Source organism: Panthera onca, chromosome B4, assembly GCF_046562875.1.
Source record: "Panthera onca isolate mPanOnc1 chromosome B4, mPanOnc1 haplotype 2, whole genome shotgun sequence".
Lineage (NCBI taxonomy): Eukaryota > Metazoa > Chordata > Mammalia > Carnivora > Felidae > Panthera > Panthera onca.
Genome location: NC_138345.1, coordinates 107,035,428 through 107,054,363, shown reverse-complemented (window position 1 = coordinate 107,054,363; position 18,936 = coordinate 107,035,428). Strand labels below are relative to the sequence as shown.

The window sequence follows — 18,936 nt, the reverse complement described above, 5'->3', positions numbered from 1 at the left end:
TCTCTGAGGTTACTTTTATTACCCCCAAAAGCCTCATCTCCTAATACAATCATCCTGGCGTTAGAATTTCAACATATGAATTTGGAATGGAGGACACAAACATTCAAATCATAGCAAATAGTAGAAGAATTTTTAAATTGGCTAATAGCTATTTGAGATACTAATAATCAAATGAAATGCCTTACTTGTCAATTATCAACTTAAGTTAGAATAATTACTAAAACCTAAACTCTATGTTTATAATCATTAATTTACCCAGGGATCAGTGTTCAAATTTTGCTGTGTGCATGTTAGAAAATACAGTTGTCCTGTCATAAAATAAAACTTGTGTATAAATAGGTAAGAAATTTGTATTGTGTTGAACTCTGGGTTTATTTCCCAGGTAATTAAAAAGACATTGACTTAGAATGATAGACCTGAAAGAGACCTTGCTGATTATCAAAAGCTCTGAAAACTTTTGCTTCTCAATTTACTTCTCCACTTCTTTTGGGTAATGTGTTAACTCTTTATTACTACATACATATGCATGATTGGATATATTAATATATTCTATGCAGAGTAATATTAAAATGGTTTCTGAGCAGATGCCATTAACAGAATTCCATGGGCGTAGTCTGACACATGAAAACATTTAAAGTTACACGGCAGGACTCTTTATATTTATTTCCAATTTCCCTTATAACTTAAAATAAACCCGAACTACTCTTCTGGATGCATATGGTAAACTTTTAATGAATTTATCGACTTAAATATTAACTTTGACCAATAGTGATTTACTTATATTTCTCTGTGAATAACAAGCCCCAGAGACTGGGCTCCAGGGTGGTTTTGAATGCACAGTATCACTTGTTGGAGAACTGTTTTCAGTCTTGAAGGTCACATTATTTCCTTGTGATTAATGCACTAAAGTATCCTTTCACATAAGATTCATTGATTGTTATCTTTGAATGAAATGCTTACACTGGGAGTTGTTTCACTAGTCAGATTGGCAAAGATAAAAAAAAATGACTCACTGTCTTCAAGAGGGCAGAGGGAAACAGGCAGTCTCATACATTGCTAGTTGTAGTACAAGTTGAGACAACTTTTATAAAGAGCCACTTGTGAGTATTTACCTAAATTATAGAAGCACATAACCTCTTATCAAGTAGTTCCTCTTCTAACAACGTATTCTGTAGATATGCAAATGCAAGATATACAAAGTCAGTTTCTTGAACATTGATTCAGATTATCAGAAATAACCTAAATGTATACTCATGCCATGGTCTATCATATAATTATTAAGACAAAACAAAACAAACAAAAGGCAAAACGAGCAATTGTAATGAGAGCAAAAGTTTTTGAAGAATTTTTAAGTGAAAAACGAAAAGGCAGAGTTATACATATAGTGACAGTTGTGTAAAAAAAAAACAGGTTGGGTGGGTGGAAGAACACACCTATTAGCTTGAATATATACCAATACCTGTGGAAGTCTTTGGTGACTTACAGGGAGATGGGGGTGAAACTGATATGCTGAGGGAAATAATGGGAATACTTTTCACTTTATGCCGTTTGATACTATATAACTGTATTACTTATTCCAAGTATAGATTAAAATATATTCTAAGGTAAAAACAATAGTTGGGGTGCCTGGCTGTCTCAGTTGGTAGAACATGTCGTGAGTTCAAGCCCCATGGCATTGGGTGTGGAGCCTTTCCAGGCATCAGATGCTGCCAAATGAGTAAGGTATAAAAGCCAATGAGTATTTTGGCTCCGTGATTTTTTTAGTATCTGAATTTATAAGAAAGTCTCTACTTTCAACATTATTAATAGTAAAATTATATTAGAGCAGCAGATGAGATTTAGTGGAATCATTAAATTTAGCCAGTTTTATTAGCATAAAAATACAAAGAAAATTGTTTTTAGTGAGTTGAGTAGGGTTTTAAAACAATTTTTATTTTAGAGGGTTATAGATTCACATGTAGTTGCTCAAAGATAATACAGAGAGCTCTATGTGCTCTTCACCCAATTTCCTGAAAATGTAACATCTTGAAAAACTGTTTTACAACATCATAATCACAATATTGACATTGATAAAGTCAAGTTACAGAACAGTTCCATCACTGTAAGGATCCCTGTGTTACCCTTTATAACTACAACCACATCACTCTGTTCTTCATATTTATTATTTTGCATTTCAAGAATGTTATCAAAATGGAATCATATAATATGCAACATTTTGAAGTTGGCTTTTTCCACTCAGCATAATTGTCTATAGATTCATCCAAGTTGTGTATGTCACTAGTTTGTTTATTTTTATTTTTGAGTAGTACTCCATGGTATGGATTTACCAAAGTTTGTTTAACCATTCACCCATTAAATGACATCTGGGTTGTTTCCAGGTTAGGGTTATTATGAATAAAGCTGCTATGGATACTCATTTACAAGTTTTATGGAAGATAAATTCTCATTTCTCCAGCATAAATGCCCAGGAGTGCAATTTCTGGGTTATATGATAGTTGCTTGTTTAGTTTATTCTCACCAGCAAAGTATGAATGATCCAATTTCTCTGTATCCTTGCCAGAATTTTGTCATCCCTATATTTTAGTTGTTTTGAGAGGTATGCAATGACATCTCATTGTAGTTTTAATTAGCATTTCCCTAATGGCTAATAATGTTGAACCTCATTTCATGTGCTCATTTGCCATCCAGGCATTGTATTCAGTGAAATGCCCCTGTATGTCTTTTACCCATCTTTTTAATTGTTGAGTTTTATGAGTTTCTTATAGGTCCTAAATACAGACCCTCTCCCAGATATGTGGTCTGCAAATATTTTTCTTCCAGTCTTTAGCTTTTTTTTTGTCCTCTTAATGGGTTCTTTCACAGAGTAAAAGTTTTACGTTTTGAAGTCCAGTTTACCAAATTTTGCTCTGATGGATTTTGCTATTGATGACATATCTAAGAGCTCTTTGCTTAGCTCTAGATTGCAAAGATTTCTCCAATGATTTACTTAAGACATCTTTATAGTTTTATATTTTACATTTAAACATTTTTTTCTGGCATTATCTGCTTATAGTTTTAGTATCAGAGTAATACTAGCTTCACTAGCTTCATAAAATGAATTCTGAAGTGTTCCATTACTTCTATCGTCTAGAAGAGATTGTGCAGAGTTGGTGTTAATTCTTCTTTAAATGTCTGATAGGGTTCCCTATTGAATCCAGGTAGGCCTAGAGATTGCTTTTGTGAGAGTTTAAAAATAATGCATTTAAGTTCCTTAATAGATATAGAGCTATTACATGATCTGTTTGATATTGGGTAAGTTGTGGTGGTTCGTGTTTTTCAAGGAATTTGTCCACTTTATCTAAGTTGTTAACTTATGTGTATAGAGTGTTTTGTTACTCTTCCCTTATGATCAGTTTGATGTCTGCAGGTTTTGTTATTATAATTCCTGTTTCATTTCTGATATATAACTGCCTTAAACATAAGGCTGACCACATGGAACTTTACATGAGAATAACTAAATGTGTCTTTTAAGATTAATATTTATCTTACGGTTAAAAGAAAATCACTGCATGGGTTTAAACTCTAAGTTGCATCCCTTTTGCATGGGTCTAGCCCCTTTGTGAACAGTTCCTTGGACAATATTTTAAATTTCAGTAGAGTTAAATATTTATACTTCCAGTTAAATTCAGTGAATATTCAGTTTATCTCCCCCATAGGCAAATGTTTAAATTATCTGTTGCTACATCGCAAACTGCACCCCCCCACACACACACCATTTTTTTTTTTCAATAGATTTGAAACAATGATTTATTTAGCCTCTTTAGCATCTGTTACCTTTCTGGTATTATAATAACTTAAAATAATAATGAATTATTATTTCTTATTATTTTGTGTGTTGTCTGGGCTCAGCTGAGTACTTCATCTGTTCCATTTGGTATGTGCTGGCAGCTGGACTGAGGCTAGAATATCCGTGCCTTTGTTCTTGGGCCTAGGGCTTCAGCTTAAATGGCCGAACAATTGGTGGCTGACTGAGACTTTATCTCTCTCTTTCCATGTGAGATTTCTAGCAGGGCATATGGACTTTTATATATAGTGTCTGAATTCCAGAAGAGTGAAAGCACAAACTGCCAAGCTTCTTCAGGCCTAGCCTTGGAACTTGCAGTGTCACTTCTGCCTTCTACTGGTCCAAGCAGGTTCAGTTACTTCCAGAATTCAAACTCAAGTTCAGGTACAGCCCAGAATTAAGAGAAGAGGAAATAGGCTCCGTTTCCTAATGGGAGGAGTAGCAGGCAGACATGTGCAGCATTGAGAGGAACTAAAAACATTCTTTTTGCAAACAATCTACTATGGGAAATAACTAAGAAAGATCATACTTGATATTTTATTTTGGTCATGAATAAAACATGGTGATGAATAAAACATTTGCCTCCAAATTCATTTTTCATGATAGGACAATACAACTATATAAATAAGTGTGATATAATATTCTACGCCTGTAGTCAGCTAAAAAATATGTCTACCTACTAATTCTTGGTACTTGTGAATGTCACCATATATGGAAAAAGAGTCTTGGCAGACATAATCCTCTAATGAAGAGATTATCCTGATATGTACAGATGGGTGCTACATGTCACCACAATGTCCTCTTACATGAAAGAGTCAAAGGGGATTAGATACACACAGAAGAGGAGAAGACAGTGTGAGGATGGAGGTAGTAATAGGAGGGATGTGGCTATAAGTTAAGGCATGCTGGCAGTCTCCAGAAGCTAGAAAAGGCAAGGAACAGATGATTCCCTAGATCTCTTGAGGGAGGGACCTTCCCATGCCTTGATTTTGGTTTATTGAAATTACTTTGTATCTCTGATTTCCAGATCTTTGAAGAATTCATTTATGCTATTTGAAGCCACTAAATTTGAAGTAATTTGTTACAGCATTCTTAGGAAATGAATATAGTGTCTAAATCTGAGGTGTTTTCAATATGTAATTTAAGTGTTTAGAAGAACTTTTGTCTATTTTTAAAATGTTTAAGAGATTTATTAAAATACTTAAGTGAGATTTAAACCCTGTCCTTGATTCATAGAAATCAACAAAAAATATATTTCAATTTATCGAAATTACCTTATAATTTTGCAATAATTGCCAGGTCACAGGAAGTTACAAAAGGAGGTCCTTGTGTACCCTTCACCTGGGCTCTGTCATTTTACAATCTTGTATAAATGTACAGTACAATATCAAAACCAGCGTATTGATATTAGGATAGCCAGAGAGTTTGTCAGGGTCCCTGCCTGTGTGTGTATATATGTGTATGGTTTTTTGCAGTTTATCAAATGTGTAGCTTCCTGTGATCCTTAACCACAATGAAGACACTAAACTGTACCATCTCACAAGATTCCTTTGTCCTTTATAGCACACCCACTGGCCCTTCTCTCCCCTAACTGCTAGCAACCACTGTTCTGTGGTTCATCTACATAATTATGTTATCTTACAAATGTTATGTAAGTGAATAATTATGCAATATGTATCCTTTTAATATTGGCTTTTCCCCCATGCAGCGTCATTTCCTTGAGGTTCATCCAAGTTATCGCACGTATCAATAATTCTTTCCTTTTTATTGCTGATATTGGATGACACGGATGTACTACAACTTGTTTAACCACTCACTCATTGATGGACATTTAGGTAGTTTTCAGTTTGGAGCTATTATAAATAAAGTTGATAAGAACATTTATGTGCAAGTTATTACTTGAAAATAAGTTTTTATTTCTCTGGGATATATGTCTAAGAGTGCAAATTGCTGGTCAGTGTGATAACTCTATTATTAGTGCTAAAAGAAACTGCCAGCTATTTTTTAGAGTGGCTGTCCTATTTTATGTTTCTATCAGCTACATATGATTGATCTAGCCTCTTTTCATGCCTACCAACTTTTGGTTTCTTTACTTTTTAAAATTTGTTTTCGATTTTAGCCATCCTGATTGGTGTGTTATAGTCCACCTTTTTGGGGGCAAAATATATAAAGTTTAAGTTACGATTTTGTATTGTCATTTGCAAAAAATTGTTTCTCTTCTTTTGATTGGCTCTGTGATTTTTGTCATCTTTTTGCTTAGTGCAAACATTTTATGTAAAGGGGATATAATTTGCAAAAGAAATGCTTAGGTTGATTTCTGTATTGTTGAAATTTTCTGTATTACTTATGAAGATCAGTAATTCTGTGTGTTGTAGAATCTCTTATTTTTTTTCTCTCACAATTATTCCCTAACTATAAACGTCTCAAGATGTGTCATTTTTTTCTTGGGTGTTGCAATTGGTTTCACATTTTGTTTTTATTCGAATAGTCTTTACTTTTTATCCTATATATTAAGAATTAGAAAAGTAAATTTCATTTGGATCCACAATAAATGTCAGACTCGGTGTTCATAATTGGTTCGTATTTAAAGAAAATTTTATTCAGTAAAATTTGTAATTGCCCAAGTCGGGGAGATAATTCGCTGTTGTTCTAGTTCTTTATTAATAGAATATTAAGCTTGTGGCAAGTACCAGTAATTAGCCAGTGCAGACATGTCTGTTTGAGTCCTCTCTTGTCTCTAAGATGCAAGTGCCTGCCTGTTATTTTAAGTCTGCATATTTTCACTGGAAATGTTAATTAGAGTTTAATTAAGTTACCAAAGAGGTTGTAACAATAGTTTAGGAGCTAAAAAGTCTTGAGAGATAGGGTAAGAATTGCACAAAACTTTGAGTTAATTATATAGTGAAGTGAAAATATTAGCAAGACTAATTAAGACAAATGCTGAGAATATTGTCTATTCTATTAACAATATCAGGAATTAAAAATGTGATATGACTACAAAGCCTACAGCTATTAAAAAACTGCAGAATATTATGAATTACTTTCTGCAAACAAATTTGACAATTTAAATGAGATGGACAAATTCTTTGAAAACTACAAGTCACCAAAAATAACACATGAAAAAGAAAGTCTCGGTAGCTGTATATCAATGAAATAAATCAAATTTTTAATTAAAAATATTCTCTGAAAGAAAACTCCAGGCCCAGATGGCTTTATGGGTGAGTGCTGCTAAACATGTAAGGAAGAAATAAAACTAATTCTACATATACTCTCTCAGAAAATAAATGAGAGGCCATTTTAAAACTCCATTTATAAGTCTACCAAAACCATAAAAGCAAAATCCAAGAGAAAAAATTATTGATCCATGTTCCCATAAAGTTGAAAATATCCTTACCAAAATATTTGCAAACTGATTCCAGTAACATATTAAAAAGGTAATACATCTTGACCAGTGGGTTTGTTTCATAATGAAAAATTGGTCTAAAATACAAAAACAATTGATGTTATTATATTGATAGATTAAGAAGTTATATGATTATCCTAATACAGGTAAAAAATTATGCACCAAAATTAAATACTGACTCAGGATTAAAAAAAATAATAATGACCCTTACTGAACTAGGAATAAAAAGAAACTGTCCTAAACTGACAAAAGGCATCTATGAAAAAAAAAATCCATAACTAACATTGTACTTAGTAAAATATTGAGTACTTTCCGATTAGCATCGGGGCATAGATGAAGATGTCTGTTCTTAATACTTCCGTTCAAAATTTTAGTGGATGTCACAGCCAGTATGGTAAGTCAAGAAAAAGAAATTAAAGGTAAACAATGAGAGACCCAAACTGTCTTTATTTACCTTTAACATATTGTGTATATAAAAATCCTAAGGGATCTTAAAACAACATCAGCTCAATTTCAGCATTGTTGCAGGATAGGAAACTTGTATTTAAAATCAACTTTTTCCAGAGAGAAATTAAAGAAGATATAAATAAATGAAGAGATATACCAAGTTCATAGATTGGAAAATTCTATGTTTTAAGATGTCTGCTCCCCAAATGGGTTTATAGAATCAATGCAATCCCGGTCAGAATTATAGCAAGCTGGTTTTTTTGTTTGTTTTTTTTGGGGGGGTTTTTTGTTTTTGTTTTAGTTTTTTGGTGGAGGGGTGTAGAATTAACCAGCTGACTTCAAAATTTATGTGGAAAGGCAAGGAAATAATCTCAAAAAAGAAAGACATTAAAAATGCTTAGGGTTGAGAAGCACTGAGTTATACATTTATTATGTTGATATAAAAATGTTTTCAATCTTGTTTTAAGTGATTTAGTCTTTTTTTCTGAAAAATTACATACGAAGATAATTAAAGCAATACAAAGATAGGAGAATGAGAAAAATGTAAATATAAGTCCAAATTTAAGTAATGTAATATCCCCAACATTTATTGTGATGAATAGAAAGACACCAGTTGTTTTACATTTATAATGTTGTATTATTCAGAGTTCTTTGTTTGAAAGTTGCAGAAACTGATGCTGGCTAAGAGGTAAAAATAAAGTAAAATAAGGAAGAAACACTGGCAAGGCTCAGGAGCTCAGGGGCTCAAAGGAACAATGGGGTGCTTGGCAATGAGATGGAAAAGGGCAAGAATGAAAACAGTTCTTAAAAATAGGAACCAGAATCCATGACTACAGTAGTAATTACAGCCTGGGCGTAATGCCTTTGGAATTGAGTGAGATGCCAACCTTTTGATCTCTTTGTTCCTCTCCTCAAGAATCAAAATCCAAAGAGAGGAATTCTAACTGGACAAGTGTAGATTATTTTCAAAGATGGTGGCAATATTTTTCTCTTCTCTCTACTTGTACTTTTGCAATCTGACTTTGTTGCTCATGCCATCAAAAAGTGGTGTTTATCCATTCTGTAATCAATCTGGACTTAGATGTGTGATTTTGCTTTGGCCAGTGAAACATTAGCAAATGCTAAACAAACAGAGGCTTTACTAGCACCCACAGGTTGGGCTTACTTCTTTTGGCTAGAGTTGGAACTCTGAGCTTATAATGTGAACAAGTTGGAGCTAGCATTTTGTAGAGACTACATATAGGAGAACCAAAGTGCTCTGGTTATAGACTGCCTCCTGTTAGAATGTGACTGAGGCCATCTTAGACCATCCTTCCCCACTTCAGTTGATAGATGACTGTAGTGGAGAAATGACCTGAGTCAAGACGAATGAAAGAACTGTTCATCTAAGCCTAGTTCAAATTGCAAACACACAGAATCAAAAGCAACTAAAACATTTGTTTATTAAGTTTTGAGGTAACTTGTTATGCAGCAATAGAAAACTGTTACTAGACAACAAAGTGATGTTACAACAATTTAAACATATAGCATTGGCTCTGGACTTACCATTATTCTTAATAGAATAATTTGCAACAAGCCAGTTGTAACATAATACAACTGTAAGAGGACTGATAATCATAGTAATGAAAGAAGACGTATATTGAGTTCTCTCAACGTGCTGGCATGTACCCAAGCACTTTATTATTAGGTAACAGGGTAATTTAGCCAAGCTCATAGAACCATAAGTGATAGAAATAGGATTTGAACTCAATTTGATTCTAGAAACTAGATATAAGTGTTTGGCATCAATACATGTCTCTTCACAGCAAGAAATATTAATTTCGGCAAGATCCCATTAAAAGTAAATCAGGAGGATTATATGAAAATGTGAAGAGGTTGGGCATTATCATTTTTTTCAACTATGGGTTTCATATTTAGAAGGTACCCTGAGTTGCTTCCTGATATGAAAGATGAGAACATCCTCATACTTTTATTTCTTTCTGTCTTCTCCCATTTAATTCCCAATTTTGTCAGTTATTTTTTAAATTTTAATTTATATTTTCCCCTAAACATAATTCATATAGATTTTAAAGTTTATTTCTTGTTTAAATTAATGTTCACTTCTATCCTTTAACATGCCTTCTCTATTACTGAGATACTTTGTTTTCTCTTTTGGTTGGCCAAAGTTCACGATCATGTAATCTGTTTCTCTCCCTCCCCAGTAGGGATCATCAGATCTCTTATAGATAAGAATATTTGCCTGTGGCCTTTATAATTAGAATATAAAATAATTGATTACAAAAATTAGAAAGTATTTTTTCCTCTTAGTTTTGTTTAGTTTTGTTTTGTTTTAGAGATTATTAAGTATACTGGGAAGTCTTTTTATTTCCCCATTCTACTCTGCTTGAAGTCCCTAGGAATCTTTATGCCAGATTTTTCAGTGTTGACCCTTCTGTATTATTATTATTTGAAAATATGAGTATAAACAAAACTTCTGTTAGTATTTTATGTTATATTAATTCTATTTTCTTTCCTGGGTACACCAATTTTATGTTTGTTGTATCACCTTTATCTGACTTCCATTTCCATTAGCTTTTTCTCTGAATTACTTTAAAATATTTGACTCTTTTCATTCTTTTTGAGAAGTTTCCTTAAGTCTATTATGATGTCTGTGGATGTACTTGTAGCAGCCTTTATTTTTTCCAAATATGCCTTTTATTCCTATAATGAATATTCCAATTTCTATATTTAGTATTCATCCACCTAACTTTTTATTTCTATTCATCTTTAATATCTTTTCTTTGATTTTTTTAAAAGGGAACTTTTTAATCTTTAATTTATTGAATCTCTGAGTTTGTTTTTTTTTTAATAAGTAATCTACTTGAAACTCTTGAGCATTCTGTTTCCTGACATATATTTTCCACCTTTGTCTTTGCTTATGTTTCTTCCCCTCTCAAACACTACCACTCCATCTCCCTGGTTCCATATAAAACCCTTTCATTCTTAGTAATTGCTTATCTTTGAATGTGTAGAGTTCTATCTTGTCACACTATTTTATAAAGAAATTCATGTCATTCAAATGGAGCCTAGATTGAGTGGTCTAGGAAACTCCACATCTTCAATTCAGATTTATTCTCTGGAACAGTGGTTGTCAATTTTTTTCAAGATAGTGAGAAATATTTTAGGCTTTGCAGTACATACAAAGTGACTCTGCTGTTGCAGCACAAAATTACCTATGGAAAAGATGTAAATGTGTGGGCATGGCTATCTATGTTCCAATAGAATTTTATTTATAAAATCAGACAGTGTGTTGTATTTGATCCATGGGCAGTATTTTATTGATGTTGGATCTTGAATATCTGTTGCTCAGGGGTAGAGAGGAGGCCTTTACCCAGTAGTGATATAGACTGATAATGCAACTCATAGGTGCAGTGAAGTGCAGTAAATGATAGCTTGATTCTGTCACAGGAATGGTTGGTGCTAGCTTGGCAGAAGCTGTGCAGTTCCTTGAAACTGATTATCGTACTTCCTGTGTGACCTGTAGAGTAGTGATACTTTATTACTTTCTACCTCACTTCCTTCCTGGACATTCCGGCTTCATTTCTTCTTTTCCCAGATGTAGCAATGACCAATATACTTTTGGCAGTAGTCAACCTGGCTTTTTATTCTCTTTTTAATCTATATATATGGCCTACTTTTATTAACTAGGATCTTCAGGTAAGCTTTGAGCATCATAAAAAATGATATAATTTAGAAAAGTTAGGTCTTGAAAATATGAAGTTAATTTACTTTCCAAATTGTTGTCTTACATACTGAGTTTTTACAAATCCATTCAGAAATTCAATTTATATCTTTACATTTGGTTTTATGCAGCCTCTGAAAGGAATGTCTCTGACTCAATGAGTATAGGTCCTTGGAGTAAAAAATCAACCCCCCCCCCCAAAAAAAAACAACCAAATGTGTAATAGTGCAGAATACTTGTAGTTATCATAACAATATTATTCTGTCCTACTTCTTAGAGTTCATTCACTTCACAGACAAGTTTAAACCTTAAGAATGTGAGATGAGTAAGATAAAGCCATTCTCCAGGCAGAGCTTATGGCCTAGTGAAGAGAGCTCTAAATAAGTGAAACAACCTGTTTAACATCCTTTTTAGTATGTTTAATATTATAAAGGTTGCCTAGGACTACTGTACTATATAATCTGTATATATAGTTAGATAGGTTTCATATATTAGATATATTTTAGGCATTTATAATATACCATTGTATTTAAATTTTGTTTATATTTGACGATTTTTTTTCATGGAAAATATGAACTCTGGGTACCCTGATAGAAACGTTAAAAACATTTTTTTTAATGTTTATTTATTTTTGAGAGAGAGACAGAGACAGAGCACGAGTGAGGAAGGGGCAGGAAGAGAGGGAGACACAGAATCCAAAGCAGGCTCCAGGCTCTGAGTTGTCAGCACAGAGTCTGATTCTGGGCTCGAACTCACAAGCTGTGAGATCATGATCTGAGCCTAAGCTGGATGCTCAACCAATTGAGCCACCCAGGCGCTCCTCTGATAGAAACTTTTAAATGTAAACTTTGCCAAAGGATATTGTTTGTACGTTGATATGATTATTCATTTAATATTTTTAAAAAATTCAGCAGTGTCCAACATTGTTATTTTTCATTTCATTTTGTTTGTGTATTTTTTTTTTTCCACAAAGACTTGGAAATACATAGAATAAATACTACAATTTCCGAGATAATTAATTTGGGAGAGGTTCATGAGTAACACTGTCTTAAATTTTTCTGATATGGTGGCTGTTTTTACTGTAGTAGTATTTCTAAACTTTGATACATTCCTTACCTTTTTATTTGTGTGGAAAAAGCGAAAAGAATAGCTGATAACCTTAGTTTATTGAGGAAACTAAGGCTGAGTGGGATAACTACGAGAAGTTATACAACTAAGAAATAAAAGAACTAGGACACAACTCCTAGTTTGTCATATTAAAGCCAATACTCTTATCTATGTGTCAGTTAAATCACTGGGCCAACAATTTATCTTTAGGTAATTCAACAAATGTAGATCTTTACATAATTCTTGTCTCACAATTTCCTATATGTCAGATTGTTTCTTCAGCAAAAAATTATTTGGATAATTAGCTTATTTCAATTTTTCACTGGCTGTATTTATTCATTTACTCAACTAATATTTACTGAACTCTCGGGAAAAATGAAGCAAATTAAACAAACATAATCTCTAACCTCTTAAAACTATTTCCACATCAAAAATTTGTTGGTCTCTTTACGATAGTTACCATGAGAAGTTTTTCACTTATTCTAGAGATGTATCTATTATTTAAAGTATTTTGGGAATGCTGTTTTTCAGAGCTTTCTTCACAGTCTAACTCTTAATCTTCACCAAATCCTAAATGAGTGTTTGCTCTTAGGGTATATATTTTAATTGGGAAACAACTGAACACCTCCAATAAAAGTTGTTTACCTAAAGGCAACCAGTAAAAGTTACATGGTCAAGTTAATGAATTCCTTTTTTTTTTTTCTTTCTTTTTCATTGAGTTACCTAGCCCCCTGTCTTGTTCATGAAGCTTATAAATTAAAGTATGATGGGCTATTTCTTTGACTTTGAATGTAAATCTAATACAGTTCCATCAAAGAATTGTTTTTTTCTAGCAACAAATGACAGACTTCTTGGGATATTATTTCTAAGTCTTCTGACCTAATTTTGAAAAGAAGCATTCATATGTTTAAACACTTTTTGAAATAGACAATCTGATCGGTCTGCAGACATACCCTATAGACTTACTTGGTCTATATTTGAACAGAGAAAAGGAAATGAGATATAACCTAAAATGAAATAAAGGGAAAATTCCAAAGTGGTGGTAGTATGTTTTTGGGTCATTGGAGAGAATGTTTACACAAATAATAATTTTTACCGCTTCCTGCATCTTTTTTTTTTTTTAATTTTTTTTTCCTTTTTTTTTTTTCCCTGCATCTTTTTATCCTACTCCTTATGTTTGGTGTGTCCTCAACTCCATTTCTGCCCAACTATAATGCTGCTTTTATGCAACGTTTCTGATCTCTCCTATAGTAATGATGTTGGGTCATATAAATTATGCAATGTAGTGTAATTATTTGGAATGTACCTTTCGCTCTATCAAATATAAGCTCCTTTAAAGCAGATATTGTATAATTTGTGAATGTTTGTATCCCTTAATTGTAGCCCTATTATAATTAATATCAAGTGGGTGAACAGATGAATACATGAACAGAAGAGATTCTATATAAGACAAATTTATAGGGATGACATGTAATTGTGTATGTAATTCTATGAGGAATAAAGTAAAGGATGTACTTTAGTCAGAGAGGAGAAAAGGAAGAATTAAAAAAAAAAGTCAAAAAATTTTAAGTACTAATGAACGCCATATACATTATACATTGGAGTATATCTGAAATCAAAGTAGATTTATGTAAGAAGGAAGTAGTTAAAAGAAAATGTGTCCAGAGATACCTGGGTGGCTCAGTTGCTTAGGCATCCGAATTCAGCTCAGGGCATGATCTCATGGTTTGCGAGTTTGAGCTCCACATCAGGCTCTGTACTGACAGCTCAGAGCCTGGAACCTGCTTCAGGTTCTGTGTCTCCCTTTCTCTCTGTGCCTCCCCTGCTTGTGCTCGCTCTTTCTCTCTCTCTCTCTTTCTCTCTCTTTCTGTCTCAAAAAATAAATAAAATAAACATTAAAAGAAAATGTGTCTGAAGCACATGTGTACTTTACAATTTTTATACTTCTGGCAACATTAAACTATGAAGGGCCAAGGACAATCATATGTCTTATACTTGGTAGAGAGAGTTTTCATCATACAAACTAATAATAAAGAGTTTTCAGTATTTTAAATATTTTTTCTCATTAAATATTATTGTTTTTCAACTTAAAATTTTACAGGTACCTGTAGAATATTGGACATTCAGATCCAGGATCCATTAAGACTCTATCACCTTGAAAAAAGGATTTAATTGATACCCTCCTCCATCTTTTATTCATATCAATTAACATTTTTCAAAAAAAAATTAAAAATTCACCATAAGGGAATTTTTAAAAAATAATACTACCCACATTTTCCAATGCCGAAGAATAGCAAGGTGGTAAAAAGAGAATTAGATGATGAAGTTATTGAGTCTGTCAAAGACCTTCTTTCCAATGAAGACTCAGCTGATGATGCTTTTAAGAAGAGTGAACTAATTGTTGATGTTCAGGAGGAAAAAGATATAGATGTTGAAGAGGAATCAGAAGTTGAAGATGAAAGACCAGCTTGGAACAGCAAACTACAATACATCCTGGCCCAAGTTGGATTTTCTGTGGGTTTAGGAAATGTGTGGCGATTCCCATACCTATGTCAGAAGAACGGAGGTGGTAAGTTTTGGGGGGTTTTGTTTTGTTGTTCAGTGATACGTTGCTAAGTAAATTGTAATTGACTGTTTGAAATAGCTCCTGTTGTTGCTGCAGTCTCATTATTTCAGAAAGTATGAATTCCATTGTGAAGCCAGGGAGACTCCTTTGTTGGAAGTGAGCTCACCTCTGTTTTCAGATTAGGTTTCCATAGACGCAGATGGCTTGTTATGAATACTCAAAGAAAGATTTCTTAAGGGTAATACATTCTCAAATTCTTTCTGTGGATGTTATTAAACATCTCTAAATTACTGGACTTTCTAACAAATGTTACAGGCATTCCTTATGCCTGTCAGTTATTCTCTTTGGAGAAAAACCTAAAGTTTCTGATATAAGACGATACTGGTAAAACAAGTCACAAAGAATTTTTTCTACACAATTTATGAACTCTGAATTTGAAATAATTTCATTTTACCACACAAAAATTGTATTTAATTTAGAGTAATTATAGTGTTCAAATGCTGACCAAAACTTTGTAGATCCCAGTGGAAGGGATTTAACCAGATAATTAATGTATTGCTAGACATTCTTCATCCTTAGATACCATGTATATTTGATTCCTAATTCTATAGTATTTGGGGACAATGTTTAGTTTCAAAAAAAACTTTAAAGAAATTAGCATCCTTGCTGGGTTCTACTCCTGAAGCCAAGACTACACTGTATATTAACTAACTTGAATTTAAATTAAAAAAGAAATCAGCATCCATAACTTTAAACAAAAATAAATCCATCAACCTAATAGTCTAGCTTTTTATATTTGTGCATATAATAATAAGGGTTACTTAGCAAAAATTGTCTTAAAAATCAGTAAAAAACATATTCAAGGGAATGGCTTGTTCATGTAGGACACAAGCTCTATAGGGTACCAAAGTCAAGTAATATTAAGTTAACTAACATTTGAGTTGAAAGTTTATTATCTATATACGTACATGGAAGCTGTGAAAATAAATGCGGTTAAAAACTAAATATTAACTAAATTTCATCGTACAAAATGTAGAAAGATTATTTTGGTATTTCATTCCAATTTGTGATAGTTTAGTTGACTGGACAAAAATATGGTTTTATACTTTCTGTACAAATCAAATGAGATAATATAACCATTAATTTGTGAAATTTCTTTTTGGATTAAAAGATAAAAAGCTAAGGTGTTCTGATGACAAAATATATGTAAGATCTTGCTTAGTTAATTCAACCAGGCACAAAACAACAGGTTTGGAAATAGTAGCCTGTTAGACAAATCTGCCTGAGAGGTAAGAATCGATACCTCTTGATGTCAGTGATGTGATGCACTACACATCACTCCACTGAAACCGTATGCTCCTTAGCCAGTCATGAACATCACATAGGAATTATTTATCAAATCAGCTATAAGTAGCTGTATACTAGCCTGCTTTTTGTTTCTCCTGAGTCATCCCATTTGCCAAGACTAGAAGAAGATGAATTCCGATCTTAAGCCTTTCACTTTATGAGCCTTACTGGCCATACTGTTGAGGAAGAAGGCTGTACTGCCTGAAGTCAGGTTGCCATCCATTTAATGCAAATTTTGTTTTGGTGGAGAACTCAAAGGATTTCATATTTAGAGATTAGTTATTAGACAGAATGGCTCCTCCTCCTTATTGTCATATGTAATAGGAGTCAAAACGTTCTTCCTACCATTGTTTCCTCTCTTCAAATAAAAAAATACTGGACAGCGATATAAAATGCCAATGGACTTTTTCATTTCAAAAGGGCTGTCAATACAAAAGGCTGTACCCAACATGCAGTATAGTATTGAGCCTTACAGGTATTTGAGTTGTATTTTCTGGCTGTTTAGTCAGATAACCTGAGACTAGTTGAATCTCATTCATCTGTCACTGGAGGCACTTTATGAATAATAGAACTAAAAAGTGGTAAACCCAGCATAAGTTGATTTGTTTGAAGATATTAAATTTAAAGTACAATGGGTAAGCTTAGTAAATAGTGTAATATAGAAGCTACCAGCTCACATTTTGAAGTCAATTTGGCCTTGAAGCCTGGCTCTTTCCCACAGTAGCCATATGACTTTTTCCAAGTTAACTTACTTCTGGTTTAGTTCCCACACTTGTAAAATGAAGGGTAATAAGGGTACTTACCACATTGGATTCTTGTAAGAAAAAATGAGTAACTACATGTAGCATGCTTAGAAATGTGCCTGGCAAATAGCAAATGCCCATTTATATCTTAGCTATGACTATTTTTAACATGGAGGTTAGTGTTAATTTCAGTTAGAAGATAAAGCTAAGTATCTAATAGCATGTCGTGCACACATAATTGAGGCATTATCGCCAATGAATCCAGTTTTAATTCATTCTCTCCCTCTCTAGTCATGCACACATACGTCAATGCGTTCACATTCTAGGATTAGGCGCATGTATTAAAATTCTCTTTCAGTCCTTTGGGAAACATTTTCAGGTCATTAGCACCTCAATGTTACTAATAATTTTAAAAATTAGATTTTTTTTTTTTTATTGTTCATTTTTTAAGGGCACTTGTCGGGATGAGCACTGGGTGTTATATGTAAGTGATGAATCACTGGCTTCTACTCCTGAAACCAGTACTCCACTGTATGTTAATTAACTTGACCTTAAATAAATAAATTTTTAAAGAATTAGATTTTTGATAATTCTGTTTTATAAACTCATGAATCCATGCTTTACATTACATACCCATTTGTAGAATCAACTTAAGTCAGAAAGACTGAAAATCCATCATAAGAAAGTAGAGATTTTCTATGGACCACTATATTACGGAAATTCTTGTATGTGGTCATTATTTCAGAGATATATACTAAGATAAATAATTTGAAAAAAAGTAATGTTTACTTCTTCAGCAGAATAACCACCAGAACAATTTGAACAACTTCCAAAATCTATTCAATTCCACTAAATAGGTTGTTTTTTTAATGGGAAAATACAACAAATGGATTCTTATTTTATTATTAATGCATTTGATGCATTGACACCACCAGTTGCATGATTTACTTGACAGTATCTGGTTGGACAAAACTTCAGATAAGAAATTTGAATGTAGGAAGTCCATCCTAGGGGTTATTTAATGAATGATTTGCATATGTATTCTTATGTAGGAATGAATATGTTTCACATTTAACTTTATCAATTAATAGGATCTAATATTAACATTGTCAAACTTACATTTTAAAATAACTAGTCATATGTCTTAATTTGAGATGTTGCTATAAAATAATTTTTAAGTATGAAAACCTTACTTCAAGGATAATATATATATATATTTGCACATGTATTTTACAATATATATTAAATATCTTAGTTTTTCAGTCAATGTCACCATCCCTTCACAGAATTTTGGAAAACAAAAAAATTCCTGAAATGTACCTTGTAAATGAAGTATATATGGGAAAAAATAACATTTGTCTGAGGTAGAAGTTCTTATTATTTTTCTATTTTGTTTTTTCTTTTTCTATCTTGGCAGCCGCTTCTCCCCTGTTGTTATTTAGGGAGAAAAGTCAGCTGTAATACTAGAAAATCTCGTTCACTCTAATTTATATGATTTGGAATGCATGATTTAGATGAGTTTGAATAAGATTTAATAAATCACTTGATGAGCAATGTGTGAATAAGATTTCTTGGAGTTTGTGAAACCTACTTGAGAAAATAATTTTAAGAAATCAATTATTTTTATGGAAAATGAAGTCATACCCTTTCAATAAGATGAAACTAAAAACTGTATTCTTACTTTAATCACAATTGTTTTTTATCAGACGCCCTTTGTAGCAGTCAAGTTTGGGTTTCAAATACTAGAAAGTTTAAAATGATGAAATTTCGTTTTCTTCA

The 18,936-nt window shown here is 32.7% G+C and overlaps 1 protein-coding gene across 2 annotated transcripts in view; it reads left to right on the top strand.

Moving 5' to 3' along the window:
- Positions 1-18,936, top strand: part of SLC6A15 (solute carrier family 6 member 15) — a 39,081-nt gene that overhangs the window by 2,415 nt on the left and 17,730 nt on the right. For both annotated transcript variants that reach the window (XM_060656856.3, XM_060656857.3), the window contains exon 2: positions 14,603-15,070. In XM_060656856.3, the coding sequence (XP_060512839.1) occupies positions 14,782-15,070 (289 nt within the window). In that variant the 5' untranslated portion in view covers positions 14,603-14,781. The remainder of the gene's footprint in view (positions 1-14,602; positions 15,071-18,936) is intronic.